The sequence below is a fragment of the Molothrus ater genome, chromosome 3 (genome assembly GCF_012460135.2).
Source record: "Molothrus ater isolate BHLD 08-10-18 breed brown headed cowbird chromosome 3, BPBGC_Mater_1.1, whole genome shotgun sequence".
Taxonomy (NCBI): domain Eukaryota; kingdom Metazoa; phylum Chordata; class Aves; order Passeriformes; family Icteridae; genus Molothrus; species Molothrus ater.
Window position 1 is genome coordinate 21,530,304 of NC_050480.2, and position 17,500 is coordinate 21,547,803.

General features: G+C 43.0%; 1 protein-coding gene across 1 annotated transcript in view; it reads right to left on the reverse strand.

Annotated features, from left to right (window-relative positions):
• The window catches only part of PROX1 (prospero homeobox 1), a 49,669-nt gene that overhangs the window by 11,304 nt on the left and 20,865 nt on the right, over nucleotides 1-17,500 (reverse strand). Inside the window, exon 5 of the mRNA XM_036381092.1 lies at nucleotides 16,598-16,792. Coding sequence (XP_036236985.1) covers nucleotides 16,598-16,792 — 195 coding nt within the window. The remainder of the gene's footprint in view (nucleotides 1-16,597; nucleotides 16,793-17,500) is intronic.

Below are 17,500 nucleotides of genomic sequence, written 5' to 3' on the forward strand. Positions count from 1 at the left end.
AGGGAATAAAATATTTACTCAGAAGTTCATTTGCTGCAGCTGATTGCTAAACTGTCCTAAGGCAGGGTGCCTTTGGGCATGTTCACAGGGGCAATGGTAGCAGAGCCCAGCATGAGGTCTGGAGCAGAAAAGATACCCTAGGAAAGGAGACAAACAGGTGAAGTACTTTACCGAGCATTCATTCACCCTTGTGCACACATGATTCCTCTAAACAAACTCTCCTATCCCTGCTGTTTGTTAAGTAAATATTGATCAAGGAGAGACATATCTCCTGACAGCAGTAGCACAAGCTGGGGGGCTTGTACTGCAGACAGAGTGGACTTAAATGGATAAACTCAGATGCTTTAGGAAGGCCACACAGAGATTAATAGATAAAGAGGCAAGAAGTCAGAGCTGGCTTTCCTTTCCCTGCTGCAGGGAGTTGGGACTTGGTTACACGGAACCTCCATGACAGAAAAGTAATTTGCTCCTCGACACAGTCTTACAAAGCAAGATGCCCACATCTTAGGTGCTCAAATGACTTCTATTTTTCTCTCTTGCCAGCTGACACATTAATATTGCATGCAATAACTGGGGAGTTTCAGGCCCTCTCCTTGAGCACATGTGGGAGGCTACCAAGGGTCAGCTTCTCAGCAGCGTAAATTTTCACCACTCCACTGGTTCCAACAGAGAGTTTATGTTGCCTGTGGATTGTCCACCTCTGGTTGTGCTGGGCTGAGGGACAGATTATCCCCAGGAGCACATTTTTCCTACTCATATTCCAAGTGAGCGGTTCACTCTAATGCCTGTGGGACAAAATATGTACACAAGTAAGGGTGCCCAGTTTAGGCCCATAAGCAAAGAGTGACGATTTTTTGGAATGATGTGTGCAGAAAGTAGCAGCAAAATTGCTAAGCCATTGGAGGCTGTGATTTCTTGAAAAATTTCTGCAGTACATAACTGCAACCTCATCTTAGAAAACTACCAGGTTTGGGTGGACATAAGTAATGCAAATGCTTCTTGGAGGAGATTTGAAAGCAGTCCTCAGGGACTGGATCAGAAGCCTTCATCCCAGGAGCTAGGCGACCATAAAGCCATTCACCTCGTCTGGGGGTACAGAGGGAAAGGATCACAGGGCAATTTTCAGTCTGGGTCCCATGTTTAGAAGTACCAAGACCAACGCAATCATTCTAATATTGTAACAGCATCAGACAACTGCTTGGCTGTAGCACACAAATCTGAAGATCCTTCAGACAGGGACAGCTGGGCTAAGCTTGGAACCTTTTCTCATACGGTGTCTAATCTGAGCAAAACTTCAGCTCCATTTCTACCATCAGGCTGGCCAGAGCGTACCTACAGACTTTGCCTGTGGTATTGTGCTGGAGTCTGATAGTGTGTTGTATTACTAATGTTCCAAGAGTAAACACACTTGTAGGAAACAGCTATAGTTCAAGGCTGCGCTTTAAAAAAATAAATGTTTCATCAGTCTTAGCAAAGGAACAAATGGCAGTAACACTCTGTATCATATTTTACAAAGCTTCAAAAGAACAATGTCCCGTTGAGTGAAATTCAGTAGCATTCTGTAAACATTAATTTAAGGAAATCAATAGGCTCTGTGAGCTAAAGCCATATTGCAAGATAAACTGGCTGGAGTGCTACTTTGTCAAACAGATTTTAGTTTTCTCGGCTAGATAAAGAAGGTTTCAAAATGGGGTAACGTGTTGCAACCAAGGTTTGAAAACTATGTGGCCTTCAAACAGTCTGCTTGTTCCTACTACAAAGCTGGATAAACATACTTTAAAAATGATAAGATTGGACCAGGATTGATTTTACTTTCAAATTTTATATAAAGTAGAATTCTTGGTACATGTGAGTTTGGATTTTTTTTTTAAACTATGAGCAGAAATACAGAAATGCAGCCTAGACAGCTCAGGAATGTTTTTTCTAATTTTTCCAACTGCAGGACACTATGGATTTTAAAAGCCTTTATTCATGTTGACCTGGTGGGCAACAAGTCATCTTGCCAAATAGAAAAGCCAAAATCTCTCATGGACTTAGGATCAGAGGTCTTCGGCTGGTGAAGGCTGCTCATGTTGCAGAGCACAAGGTCGTGGTGATGGGAGTAAACAGGCTGGAGGGGATGAGAGGGGCAAGGCCAGATCACTCTTCTTGCTGGGTGATCTAGACAGTGGCTATACAAAAGAACTCTGTAGGGAACCCAAGGCTAAGGTATAAACAGCACCTATTAGGTGCTGCATAACCTCTCCAGAATGATGAGTCTACTATTGGGGAAGCAGTTTCACCACGGGTAGCATCAGATCAGGCAGCTTTAGTGTGTGTGCACAGCGATCCACACCAACACAGGTACAGCAACAGCAGAAGGGATTCAGGAGAAATACTTCTGCCAAGAAAACCTCATACAAAGCACAGACTAGATTGGCACAGGCACCCCTCACTCCCAAAGTCAGTGTAAGGTGAGCTTTGGGGGCAGAAAGAAACCTTCTTAAAGGAGATGATTAAGAAACTCCACTTGTGTCACCCTTGCATAGCCCTGAGCCTCTTCTCACAGGAGAAAGTTTAAGCCTGTGGGCTTTGGGGGAAAGTTGGCATCTAAATGCACATTCCTGTATCCACGGTCTATGTCCTGTAGGAAACTTATCAAGGACAAGCCCTTTTGCATCCCTCCCTAGCAGTAAGACATGACACTGTCTCTGGAGCCACTTCTCTCAGGGCTCAGAGAGGCTGGTGACACTCAGACCAACCCCTCCCTTGAGTGCACTCCACCGATCCAGGGACTACCCTGCTTTAAGAAGGAGCTTCTTAGGCAACTCACCTATCCCCCCTGACCCCTGCAGAGCAGCACTTGTGCTACCAGGAGCTGCAGGCACAGATCTGGTGCCTTTTCCAGGCTAATGCTGCCCTGAGCAGCACTGCCCCACCATCGGGTTTCCCAGGCTTGCAACACCTCACCAGTGTCCTGGCTCTTGCCACATCCATCCACACTGTCCCCTCTCCTTACACATATTCGCTGTTCCCCAAGAGCAGTGAGCTGCTGTGTGGAACCATCTTAGCACTGCAAGTTGGTGTGGCAGCATATCAAGCAGGAGGCTTTGGCTTCTACACAGGAATTGGAGGCAGGTTTTGGAGTAAGTTGCTACACTTTTTGGCGCGAAAGCCACGGCAGCATATGGCCCAATGTTCTCAGTTTAAGTCTGACACTTAACATTATTTAACAGTTTCTGTGTTAGGTGCTTTATAAGGTAAAGGAAATTAACAATTTTCAGCTAATTAGATCACTCAATTGGCTGAACATCCTGGACACCTCTTAGAAAAAAAACAGGTTGGCTCAGGCAATGGAAAGGCTAATTCCTCTTCCATTATCACTTATGAGGAGAGGGAAATAGTTGGAAAGGAGATGCTTTTATTTTAAAAACACAAAGGAAAAATACCTCAACTATTGGATTCTCTAGTATACACACTCTTCTCCCAACCAGCACCTTTCTAGAATGCAGGATGTCATTTTACCCACCACTACATGTGTCCCAATCCCCCTGGCTACAGCAGCAGTTCTCTGGTGCCACCACAGTGTTCATTTTTTGCCTTCAAGTTTCCTCTCACAACTCCTGTTGTACAAATCTCTTAAGAAATAGATTTTTTTGGAAAGAGAAAAAAATGGATAAGAAACTGGGTGGCTGTTTAGGAAAGTCTTTTTCCCCACAGTGCCACACAAAGAGAAGGCCACTCTTTTGGGACAGCCCTAGTATTGGAAAAGAAAAACCATTTGTCCAAGTCCGGCTCAAAAAAGAAAAATTAGGCAAACAACAGAGATTGCTTATTGCATTTACTGTTGCAGTGTAGTTTTTTTAAACTATTTTTAAAAAGCTGGGGAATTATTTAAGGATGTATTTTAAAAGTGTTTGTTTAAAATAAAGCTGAGATCCCCTATCCCAAGAGGAGAGTTTGGAGCACTAGTAATCTACTGCTGGCTTATTGTTATCTCCTCCACCAAGCTCACAAAGAGGAGAGAGAATGGGCATGGCTCTTACAAGGAAAAAACCTGACAGTGGGGCTGCTGAGATGCCTGATAATATCGGGGAAGTGAAAGTGGTAGTGCAGTGAAAATGGATACTGCATGATACATTAGATTTAATCACTTGCATTTCAATTAAGCTTTTCCACAAATAAAGACTGGGAAGTACTCTGCAGGCTCCCCGCGCGGCTGGAGCACCGAGCACCGCTGGCGGCTGAGCGCAAACTGCGCTGCCGCAGCTCGCTGGGGCTCACAGCCCTGCTGCCTCCCGGGGTGCTCCCTGGTGGTACCCATCTCCCCACCTCCCCACCTCCCCGTCCTGCCCCACGCACAGCACCGCACCCTGTGGGATCCCTATCCCGGAACTGCTGCGCCCACGGTGCAGGGGATGAGCCGCTCCATCACGGAAACAGAGCAACTCTGGCATGCCAACACCACGGCTTCAACGTGCTCATTTCCACCACAAAACTTGGTAAGACTCGGGAGTAGAGCAGGGTAAGACAAAATAGCAAGGACTTAGCATTTCCAATTTGTTTAGACTTTTTGCACCTTGAAATTCAGTTCTCCCCTTCTCCATATCCAGAAATCAACAACAGCGTTTTACTGGGAAGATTATTAAATTTCCTCTTCTGCCTTACTGATGAATAGAACTGCATGAGATGTAGAGGCTTCTAATGGAAACTCTGATTGCCCTTAACTTGCTGCATTGCCAGTGGCAGTGCCATAGAATGGAAAAATCACTAAGGCTCCTACAGCTTGTGCTAGCTGGGCATTTAGTGTGTGTTGGGAAATGTAAGAAAGAACCACTGGAGGGGTTACTGTCACACTCCAGAAGCTATCTTATACAAAAACTGAAGAAAAAATAAAACTCTCACACACAAGAATAGTCTAACTTTAACTCAGTCCATTGTGGTGAAATGCAATCTACTACAAGAGGCTGCCTACAATGCCAAGCAGCATATTATGTACCCTGCTGCCAAATTCTGGCAGGTACCACATACAGGCGCCCACAAAAAACCTGTCCAGAAAAGTGAGTACAGGGATGACCACCTAATTCAGGCTCAGCAGAGAGGTTATTGCATACTCTCCTGGACACATCAGCCAGATAGAAATGTGATGTGTTACTCAGAAGGGCCAGGAGGCACAGCCTGGACTGAGATGAGTAGGTTCTGTCTTGCACCAGCAGCAAGTCCTCTGCTTTCATGGTGTAATTCCATGTGTGAAAGATCCAGGCATGCAGAAACTGCTGGTTAGACCATGGATACAGAGGCAAAGTGGCTCACAGAACTTGTACTTTGCAAGGATTTTTTTATGTTCAGTAGAATTTGGCTCCATAGGTGAACCACTAACACTACAGTAGAAGTGATAATTAAAATGATTATGCATCTAGAATACATCACATATATATATAGATATGTACACATAAATGTTGCGACAGTACAGTAACATCGATAATTGGTGTTGCTTGCTCTTGCACACTCTTCCCAGCTCTGTGCATTGCAATCACCTTTGTCTTCTGTGTCTGGCCCTGAAAAGCTCCAACTGTGCCCTCTTCCTCCTCGGTTTGCATGGGCTGGGCTGGGGGGAGTGAGGAGGGAGGTAGGGGAGAAGGATGGGAAGCAGGTGGTGTTTAATCAGTCTGGCAGGAAAGCAGGCTGTCACCAGGGTCCTTTTGGGGGTGTCATGAAGGTGGCAAGCATGCCCTCTGGCAGAGGGTACCTCCTTTCCTCTTTCCAGTGGCAGAGGGTAAGGGCAGGGGAAGGAAATTGTGCGTGGTTATGGGTGAGGAGTGTTGCGAATAAAGCTGTCTCCACCAGCTTATGCTTCCAATGAACAATTCTGAAAAATCTCCTCCCAGTGCAACCATGCTTTTATGAGCATCCAGAGCCCATCATGATGGGATAAACTGCTCCATCTATGCCATCCTGAGGCATGCAGCTGGCCAAACTGGGCTGCGAACACCCTGTTACAAGCTCCACTGCAGGACTTGCTAGGGACCAGTGAGGCTCACAGGCCTGTGAGGCCAGAATACAAAGTCTTACATGCTAATGGGCTGAGCTGCCTCTCATCTGACTCCCATTTATCCCTTGCGGAAGGAAACGGTGCGACTCCAGACAGCAGTGGATTAGATAACCTCGAGGCTGGGCCTCATCTGATGGAGCCAGCTCTCTCTGCAATTGTGGAAGATAAGCTGCTCCAGCCCCTGCTCCCCCCACCCTGCTGGACATTGATATTTGGCACTTAAAGACCTTTCATTTGCAGTGTTTATTTTCCCCTCTCTCCTCTAAAAACTTTCTGAAGTTGCAGACTACTGCTTTAAATGCATTTATATGTCTATGCCACAGTTGTGCCTAAGTCCCAATCGCAGCAGTCTGTCTGCTTAGCAACAGAGATCATGCCACCCTGGTTTGCTGCTCTCTACAAAGCCTCTCCACTAACTAGAGAAACAAGTTCAAGGCCATCTCTTTGAGCACTCTGGACCACCACCTGGACAGAGCTTCTTCTGACAGCACATTTCCACCAGAGCCTTGAAACAGCCCCCCCACAGAGGGCACACAAAACGAGTCAGAGCCCGCCCATGTACCTTCCCCCTCTGCAGATAAGAAAGTTGAACCTTGCCCCCTCCAGATCTAAAGGGAGAAATCATCTCCAAAACACTGATTACCTTCGGCCAGCCCTTCTGGCTGTCCTTCTATCTCTCGCCCACCCACACCTACCTATCAGGAAGACTCTCTCTGCACAAAATTCAGCCACACTCTAGTGCTGCAGGTGATGGGCTATGTGCAAGCAAGCAATCCAGTGCTCCAAAGACTGCCTCCCACTTGGACTGAATGGTTTTTCTTCACTTTTGTGCTGTTAATGTTACAACTGCTACAAACGACATCTCCTCCTGCTCTCAGGTTTGCTTTGTCTCATTCAGGTGAAGGACATTGAGTCCTCATGGATTTGTGCAATATCCTGCCGCCACTTCCTCACAACCTCAGTATTTGCCCTTACAGATTTAGGTATGTTTGAAAACAGCATCCCCAGTGCTGCAAGGCCTGCCTGCAAGCAGACCTGAGCTGCTATTGCTCTCTCAGGCCAGGGATATCTGCTCTGAGAAAGGGCAGGACCCCAGAAAGCTGGCCCAGAAACCAGCACGGGTCACAGTGCTGCTAAACCTCTCCCACGGTTTCTGAAGTATTTTGACAGTTTGCTAATTGACATCATGAGAGCCTGACTCTTGTCCATTTTAAAACACATTGAATGTATCAAGGAAACAGCGTTCTGCATGAAGGTGACCTATTCAAAGTCCTATAGGATGGGCAATCCTATTTGTAAGGCTTCTGTTAAAGTCAGTCACACAGCCCTGACCCTGCACTGTGAGACAGCATTGGCTGGGATCTCCTCTTTTGGCAAGCGTGCCTCACAAAAATAAAAACAACACCCACCCTCCACCTCACATCCATGAACATGATGGCTCTGTGACTCTAAATTCAGTGCTGCATTTAATGTGTAGTTTAAAAAATTAAATGAAACTTTTTTCCAATTAGCATTTAAAATATATTCACACACTTGACTGTATAGTAACACAACAAAAGACAGCTCTTCAGCTGGCATATATTAATTAGCTGCAATGATTGCTGGAGCTGATTTACACCAGACATTGAGAATCCAGCCCAGAATTTAGTTCCGTGTCATGAAGAAAAAGCATGGGGTGGGTGGGAAACAGAGGGAAAAATCTTACAAAGCTAGTAAGCTAACCTACTATTTCACATCTCTCTGGTATGACATTTATATAGTACAGCTTAGATAAAGTTCAGAAGATCAAATATTTTCCTCAATTTTCACAGTACAAAATGTTCTATGACCTTCTAATGTGACACATTAAAACAGATACAAGAAATTTCAGCTGATCAGGTCTCAAGAACACCCTCCACCTTCATTAGACAGTGCTGCTCCTTCAAAAGTTCTGAGTGAGAAATTTAGCTATGTTATCTAAAAGAAATGAAGAAAGTCTGGAAAAACTTGCATGTTACCCATTACCACAACTAGGATTTATAAAATGGTAAGATTTATTGATTTATTTTCTTTTTTTTTTCCTTTTTTTTTTTCACCAGGTTTTAAAATTGCCTAACGAATTCCTGCTAGCTACAGAATGAAAGAAAAAGCATTTCACCTTGTAAGGGATAAGACTCTAAACGAGTGAGGGATGACATGGGTTAAAATTCACCTTGCTTCTCACTCCTCATCCACGATGGGATTTTGGAGAACGACGGACATCTGGAAATCGGTTTTACACAGAAAAATAGAAAACAGGGAAGAACTAGGAAGATGAATAAAGGCTCATCACAGACACAAAAGACCAGAGGAAAAAGAAGCTTGGATTTGGGTATTCTTGTCTGGCAAGGAGGCAGGCAGTAAGGCTAATGAAGCATTTGCGATATGGGACGTATGCCAGCGTAACAAAGAAGATGTGCATCAGCTCTGCAGATGTGCCAAAGCCCCCAGAGCAAAATAATGACATAATCACCATCAGTGTCACAGACCAGACTGTACACAAGGTGACATGGGAGAGAATAAATAAGGGTCTTTAGAGGCCTGTAGTACACACACGGGAAGGAATAGCCATTCCTCACAACTGCCACAAGAGAGTGGCGAGATGTTTGGTATAATGTGTGCAGCCAGAAAAAGAAATCTTGAATTGTGCAAGGCTAACACACTATAAATTGGTGCTTTTCTCGATCTCCAGTTGACGTTTCAATTCCCAGTACCCCTTGTTGAATGCTAAATGAAATGGCACTAGGAGTCAGAAGAGTTTGCCAAGTTTTGTTTTGTTTCTGTGGGTTCCTTTTATTTTTCCTTTTTTTTTTCAGGGGTGAAGGGGAATTTTTTTTTTTTGTTTTTTTGAGAAGAGGAGGGGGCAATAAAGATGAGTACAGGTAAATAATTGTGAAAGAAGCAAAACTAAAAAAACAAATACCCCCAAAAACCCCACAGCACACCATCACTACATGCACACATGAACAGAAACCCTACACCATTCAGCTGGAACAATCCTAGGATTCCCTCAAAGCAAAGCTAGAAACAAATGAGGATGGGGTTCTATTTGTTTGTTTTTTGGTTTGTTTTTTTTTTTCTGCAGGGACAGCAGTGATGATTTTGCCTTCTGGTTTACAGCTATCCCTGAACTAAACCAGAAGAAACCCAGCTAAAATATTTTTCCATGCTAAAAGACAAGATTACTATTTTATTGATCAGTAATAAAACACCGCTTAGGGTAATTTAGTACTTAACATGTTATTTGCGGTGGGGAGTAATCTGAAAAGCTCTGAGTAGCCTTAAATCATTTCACAACAGTTCTTCCTGCATGAAAGCAAGTGTTTGCCTTTGTACAGCTCTGTGATTTTGTGGTATATATATTTTTTTACAGAAATCTGTCAATTTTTAAAGAGAACATCCGTTTGATAAAGTAGAACAACGCTGCTAGTAGTGTTGCCACAGGCCAAAGTGGGGAAATTGTGAAAGGGCAGGAGATAGGCTGAAGGTGCCAACAGGACTCTCACAGAAGGAACATTCAAGTACATAATTGTTTGCAGGATCTGGACCTACAAGAGGAGCTCAGAAGAACAAAGCACTTGGCTTCACCAATGTCCCTTTTCATTGCTTCTAATGAAAGATTCATAAGAATAACTTTAATTTTTTATGATCTTTTTTTGCATTACTGTATTAGCTGCATCTACTCTCTATGCAATTTCTTCTTAAATACAGAAAACCTGTTTCAAAATGCCAGACATAATAACTTAATCAGTACAATAATTGATCTTGATTGTTATGCAGCCTTTCTTAACAGTCAGGAAGTGAGACGGAGCCCAGAAAATGTTTTATATGATTATTTCTTCCCATTGCAAAGTGATGTATTTGTGAAGAATGCAGGTGAAGGTCCACAGTGGAGTTCTTTTTTTTCCTTTTTTTTTCCTCTTTTTTTTTTTTTCTTAAAAAAAAAAAAATTAAAACCCCCCTAATTCGCTAGTTAAACTGTTCAGTGGAAGAATGATTGTATTTGTCCTTTTTGGCTTCGCCCAATTAATTGGAGCAGTAACATAGTGATTGTTAATAAACAGCTCTAATTTGACTGTACTTCTTGCCTATCTACTAACCCCACCATATCTTTGTTTAGCATATCATCAGGGAAAACAAGGAAGCATGTATATAATTTTGTTCTGTTGTATATGAAGTTTAATAATTATGCCACAGTGGATTCTAAATTAATCACAGAAGGCACAACAATATTAATAATCTGTTTAGCAAACGCCAGTGTCTTTGCACTTTGATGTTAGGAGCAGAGACAGTACGAACTGTGGTAGTTTTTTAAATTGGGCGAATGTTTGTTTCTTTTTCAGCTTATATCAATGTTTTCTTTTATGCTTTTTCTACTGTGCACCTTGTTTCCCTCTAAGAAAAAAAACCAACAAACCACAAACCAAAACCACGGAACAACTCAACAAACAAGGCTCTGCTTATTTGGGTGAGTTTGGATCAAAGCTGACAGATCGAATTTTTCATTTATTTAACGAAGTTTCATTGCAGCCATTCTTCATAATTACAGCAGTGTTTTAATTTTTTTCCTTGCCTTGAATAGGAGAGAAGGGGTTCTGAGAAAGTTTTTAATTAGCTAAATAGGTCTGTGTAATCTAGATGAAATAAACACGCCCGTTTGAAAGGGTTGTTAGAACTTTTCCAGCCATTTAATCCATAGATGGCTGAACACAATGATACCTTCCACAGAAAGCTACAGCCACCACCAGCAGCTGTTAGAAGAGAGCTTGCTCCCTGCTCCTATTGATAACCCTTTGTGGAATGAAGAAAAAGAGCTGAGGGAAGGAGAACTGAATGTCAGACAATAGACATCGCTACACACACTGTCTCTGAACTTTCCTCATCTCTGAAGGACAATTAATTATGAAGGCCTTTGGGGTAGGTCGAAGCAAGGGAAAACCTACTGCTGGCCCAGCACTCCAGCCGCTATCTCTGTGTTTGTTAAATGGTTGTGCCTGTTGGGGAACCAGAGTGGCAGCCACCAAAATAGCCAATAGATCATTTAGGAAAAAAGAGCAAAAGATTTTTTTATGTGTGTCTGTCCTTGTATAATTCTATTCTCACTGTGAAATCATCCATACACAAAACACAAGGACAATTTTTTTTTTTTTAGAAGAACCACAGGGTAGGTTACAGTCAGAAACGGCCTCTCAGTGGTGTGTTAAAAAGGATGGTCTTTTCACCAAATCATTTCACAGAGGCAAAACAGACAAACACAAAGAGTTGAGACTTTTTCTCCTACATTAAATAGAGTAACTGATAAGGTCAGACATATGATACCTAAAGACATGAATCTGTGAACTCTTGAAGTCAAAGGACTTCTCTGTGCAAAGGAACAATCTTTCAAAGGAAATAGATCATAGAACTCCACTGAATCCCCTTTAAACTTTATGAAGCAGGAGGAGAAAAAGCTCTAAGTAGGGAAGCTTGACAGAAGAGCCTTGAACTATTTTCTGAAGGAAAGATGAGACCCTCCCTAGGCTGCCACAAAACATCTTTTTTTTTCTAAAGGCTCTTCTGAACTTTGATATGTGCCAAGACACCGCTATTGAAAGCTGTATAATTATGTGCTATAGCCACTGTAGAAAATGCTTTGTTCACCACAACAAAGAACAATAAGCAAAGTAAAGTGACATTACACTGTATCTTTTTCTTTAAGAATGTTGAGAAAGGTCACGGTACGTTATAACTAATAAAGCTGTTGAGTAAGGAAGTTTAAAGTTGGGCTTGCTGTGCTTAAATGCAACCCAATGACAAAAAGGCAGAGGGAACTAAAATTGTAATGACATTAAAAAATAGATCATATATCAACATGCCAACTTCATTATACAAACACCTTGATTCCAAAGGACACAAACAGCAGACCCGGGAGTAGTGCTGCAATAGTATTCCTCTCACAACTCTCTCCCTAATAGCTTCCAACTACGGTCTGCAGTTCAACTAACTGCAAAAACTGATTAATAAGCATTAATTGATACATGCCACGCACGGACCTTCTATTGCAAGCTGTGGATTTTGTTACTTGATTAAAAACCAGGTTCATGTCCTGTGCAGTTTCAAGGAAAGCTCTGCTGTTTCACAAGGGAGCCTCTTCAAAATTAGAAGGGAAAAAAAGAAAAAAAAAAAAAAAAGGAAAAAGGCCAGAGGGCATCAATTAAGTTCCCTGAAACCAAGATTTTTAAGTGAAAAAGAAATACCATCTGGCCACCTATGTTTCAGTTTTCCTTCAGAGGACTCAGGACAGTTACATTTGTTATTCTCAAATTGCCAGAGCAGCTTTACTCCCCTTGCTGCAGATCAGCAGACAGCAGCCTTCCGACTCGGTCTTAAAGAGTGCAGAGGATGATGTTGAAACACTACAACAATAAAGCCCTTGAAGGAGGAAGTGTACAGCTGAGGGAGAAATGTGAGGAGTGGAATACTGAAACAAACAACTGTCCCGTTGGGCTGTGCTCACTGCTGGTACCACCAGAAGCGTGGAGAGTGCCACGGCAGGGCAGTTTGCACGGAAAGAGTAACCTTTGGGATGCAAGTTAGCAGGTTACAGACTTAATTTCACTTCTCTTGAGGCCACTCTGCACAGCTCCAGAGTATTAGGGTGGTTATAAACTGTACTTTACAGTGCCTAACTGCTGCAAAACCACTCAAAAGTGGCCTTAGTTTAAATGAGAAGCAGGTTTGAGGACTTTAATTCTCCTTTTGATGAACACCAATTCAGTTCAAGATGAATCCTGCAGATGAAACCAGGGAAGAATACAGGTTCCTAAAATAGGCATGTGAGTGGCCAGCAGCTTTTATAATTTAGGATGTCTTAATTTTTGGATGCAGTGCTGGGCACACTTCATTTTCAGGGAATGGACTGTTGAGGACCTCCTGACAAAGTGACTCTTATTGAGCATCCCAAAATGAAATTGACCTAAAATCATCATCACTTCGGAAAATGTTGGCAGCCTGCGTTCCTCTCAAGGGCTTGTAGGCCGCTTACGTGACTGTGTTATTACTTAGATTTTATAGGTGGTATTTGACTCGTTTTACATCATCCCATTGATTTTTATGGGACTAACTCAGAGTGCCTTAAGTTAAACACTGTGCTAAGACCTGAGTACAACTGGTCTTAATTAGGTTTTTCCCACTAGTATGGTTTTCCCCTGCCAAAAGAAGGGCAAACTCCTTAAAAACGGTTTTCTCCCCCTTGGAAGCGACATGTGCCGTAACTAGCGCCGTGAAACGAGGCGATCCTCGTGTGGAGCCCCGCCGCACCAAAACTGCAGACAGTGTGTTTGTGCAAATAGCACAGCTTGGCAGGCGCCTCACTATTGTGATCCATCTCAATAACTACATCTGCAGAATCGGGCAAGTTCCCGAGAGGCAGCGGGCGGGCTGAGCTCCGGAGCATGGCGCATGCGGGGCTTGCTTTGCTTCACCCACCCCGCAGAGGAGCGGGGCAGGCAGGGGGCACAGAGTGGAACTGCCACCACAGAGACACCCTGACACGTCAGAACTAAGGCTGAGTTGTTAAATGCCCACCAGGAGAAGGAATGGGCACTGTGCAGAGAGGCGTTAATACGTGGAGAGTGATGGTAACTGCAAAAAAATGCCAGGGAACAAGGATGACTGAGAAGGAGTGGGAGACAAAGCAAGGCTAAAATTCAGGCATTGTCCCCAGGCCAGTTTCTTTTGGTTGTTTTAAATACAGAAATCTGAAAATAACCCCTCTGTTTATGTTTTTTAACTTATGTTAAACTAATTTTTTTCAACTCATGTTTTTCAACCATATTTCTATTTTAACTCAAAGCATGGTATCGCCCTGCTTTTCAATCATCCTACCAGAGTCACAACTGTGAGCTCTGATGACCTGTGCTAGGGCAGATTCTGAAAGAGAGTTACAAAATTATTTAATTTTTATTTTCCTTACTTTTTCCTGTAATACATAACAACATACCTGACTCTAATTATTGCAGCTGGCATTCAAAAGCCTATGGCAACACCACAGATGAGACAGATATCAAGTGGCACAGCAAGCTGTGCTCTTTTTCTGACCAACTTGAGCTGGGACACTGACATTTGTGGCTTTCATTCACCAGGACAACCCACCTTCTTTCTCCCTGCAGGAATGGCCCCAGATTAAAGAAGCACCTTCACCTGCCACAAAAAAAATCCCAAACTGTTTTTTCTTTTTTTTTTTTCCCTTTCAAAACTCAGTCCCTCATTGCTCTGTTCAGCTCAGCACATGTTTCTCCAGCTAACCCTACTGCAAGAGAGAAAAATGTGGAACTGGTTACACACGTGCACACACAAAACAGGCAAAGTTGCACTGCATGGGAGGAGGCCTTGGATCTGTCTCTGGCTCACAGCCACAAGGGTACAATGGCAAAGCTAAAAATGATAGGACATGTGGTTTGTTAAACATCTTATTTGACTTTGCTACAAGCTGTCAGCGGCAATGCCCAGGGAAAGGAACACAGTATCACAAATTCTTGAGCAAATCAATGGCACAGCCTGGTATGAACCAAACACACATTCTAACTTTAAAATTTTTTCCTAATAGTCAGTTTAGGCCGATACACATGAAGTATATGCATGAATGTGACCCAAGAATAGACAAACGGAAGGGTTTAGGAATGACAGTGTAGGTGATTTAAGAGAAATAGCATATCAGACTAATCAGAAGATCAGCAAAGCATCATTGAAGTATGAGAGGAAGGAACTTTGATGATGCTAAATATGGCAAATGCTCAGTTTGCTAAATCCTTTTGGATCCAATTTCAACATTACAGTACTTGTCATTTTTGCTTTCCAGCTCATGGGGGAGGGGATGGGCATTTATCAGGAAAAGTTACATTGTCTACATTAAACACTGCACCACACAGCTTAATGTTCTTATAACTGCTGGATCCTCAGCAAAACCAAGACCTGGTCTCTAGGAAATTCTCATTATAGTATGTAACACAAGGAAGACTAAATAATTGAATTTGCAATCTCCGTTTATAATATCGCTTTCCCTCAACGATGGAGGAGAACAAACCAAGGGGCTCATTTCCAACCCACTGTAGGACCCTTGGCTGAGGAGACTGCAATCACTAGCGGTACTAAACATGAGATTTATGTTTTCTTACCTACTTGAAAACACATATATACACTCCCCACAATTCTTCACTGGAGTAATCCACTTACATTAACACTGGCACTAACACTTTGAAAATGAGTAGTGAGTGTCTGAAACCATCAAGTGCATGAGAACTTCTGAGTGCAAGGAACATTTCAACCTATGTTCTATTAACAGAAAAATGTTAGTAAGGAAAAACTTGAGGGAATCTAAGCACAAGGAAAAAGTTGGTCACACTTGGTGTATTTCCTTTTCTGCTCCTATATTTAGTGACTGTGGCTTGGCATCAGGGCAGACCTACATCCCGGGAGTGGCAGTCTCCTGTCTTGTGCCTGCTTGAGGTCCTAGTAGGGTCAGAGCCCTTGGGAGTGCCTGGGAGGTCATGGCACACCAAAAACAGTATAGATGTTGCCATCACCCACCGTGAATGGCAAAGCCTTTGAGGAACATCCTCTTCCCCCTCTTGTTTCATCTGCCCCTTCCACGCAACCATCCTTGCAGAAAACTCTGCCAGCCCAGAAGAGGGGGAAACAACCAAGAAAGACAACAAAGCCTTTGCTTATTAGACTTTTTGCATCATCTGAACTTATGTGCTATGAGAACAAGTCCTGCTAAAAATCCATCAGAAGGATTTTACGCAGGAAATCACCCTCCTCATGCTGAAAAATCACTTTGTACAGGAGGGGGATCATGATGCTACTTGACCCTGAGGGAATGGTGCAGACAAAAAAAAATTAATAATTAGTACCACCATTGCTTTCTTACTCCACCAAGAGATGGGATTACTCAAGCCTCCCCCACATGCACACCCTGTTCAAATGCATCATTACATCTGACTACCTGAACAATGCAAACTGCCGTCCTCAGCAGGGAGAAACACTCTCCCGTGGTATCACCGAGGGTCAGCATGTTAATGATAACAATGGTCTGCTGAGCTACCAGGCTGGCCTGTAAACAGGAATCTTAATCAAAGCCACAAACCTGTTACAGCAGAAAACAGAGCATTTACTTCAAGTACTCATTTTATCCTGCAGCTGGACAAAGCAAATGCATTTCAGTTCTGTAAATCAAATGAAGAAAAGCAGTGTTTGATCACACAATTAGGGAGCTTTAGAAGAGCCGTGAGGTGGCTTCTTTTATTACTGTCCCTCCTAAAGGAAACTTCAAAAAGTCGAAACTAAGAAACTTATTAAAAAAATAGTGAAAACTTTTCTCTCTTGTCAGGTCCTAGTGAGGCATAAGTTTCCAGCTACCAGGGCTAAAAGGATTAATTAGCATCATTCAGGGATGTGGAAAGCCAAGATTCCACTGGTCACAGCCATATCAAAAAGGTACATTATTTTAAAGGCAGCCTGGACCTCGAAGCAACTCACACACACAGAGAAACAAAGATCAGTGCCTACCTCAAAATCATTTGCTTTATTGTAGTGCATGTTCAGGGCCCTGTACAGCTCACAGTCTCTGGTTATAGACAGCTCCTCAGTGCTCGTGACCCCGTCGTTGATGGCTTGCCGTGCATACTTCTCCATCTGAATGTAGTAAAACTCACGGAAATTGCTAAACCACTTGATGAGCTGAGAGGTAATGCATCTGTTGAACTGTTAAATTTAAACAGTAAGAAGGATAAGAGCACTGACATTCCTCCCCCCAGCCCCATTTCTTTCAAAAAGCATTCTTTCCTCCCCTTCCCCACCACCTTTTAAACCCATGTCTCTGTGCTTTTGCTGGGGGCGGGGGTGTGGGGGAAGCAGCTGGCAAATTCTGTTAGTGTATCAGATGAGGGGAAAATGTATATGGACCAAAAATTCCAGGACAAGTAACTGAAGGGTAACGACACTGCATCCAACGATTGTCAAGATATTTAAAGAAGTCTAGATTTTTTTTTACTGTTACACCTTCCTCCTCCCCAGCCTGCTGTGCTCTCATAATTAAAAAATGTGGAATGCCTTATGGGATGCATAAGGAATAGCTATTTTGATGCGTAGGTGTCACAACCGGCACAGTGGACTTTGCTATATTTAATTGGCCGGCCCCTTTACACCTTACGCTGACTTAGTGATTTTTACATCAGCTGCTGAGTAAACTAGAGGAACGTGACCTTTTTCTTTCTTTCTGCTCATTTTTTGCAGGCGTTGCAGTTACATGTGCTCCTGTAGCTATACTATTCCTCTGTTGTGCCATAAATACTCTGTGTTTTGAAGCGACCATTAAAATGCCTTTCCTTCCTTCGGTGAATTTTAAGTTTAGTTAATTTGGCGATAAAACAGTGCAAGAGGAGACAAACCCCAGACCTGCGCAGCACTTAG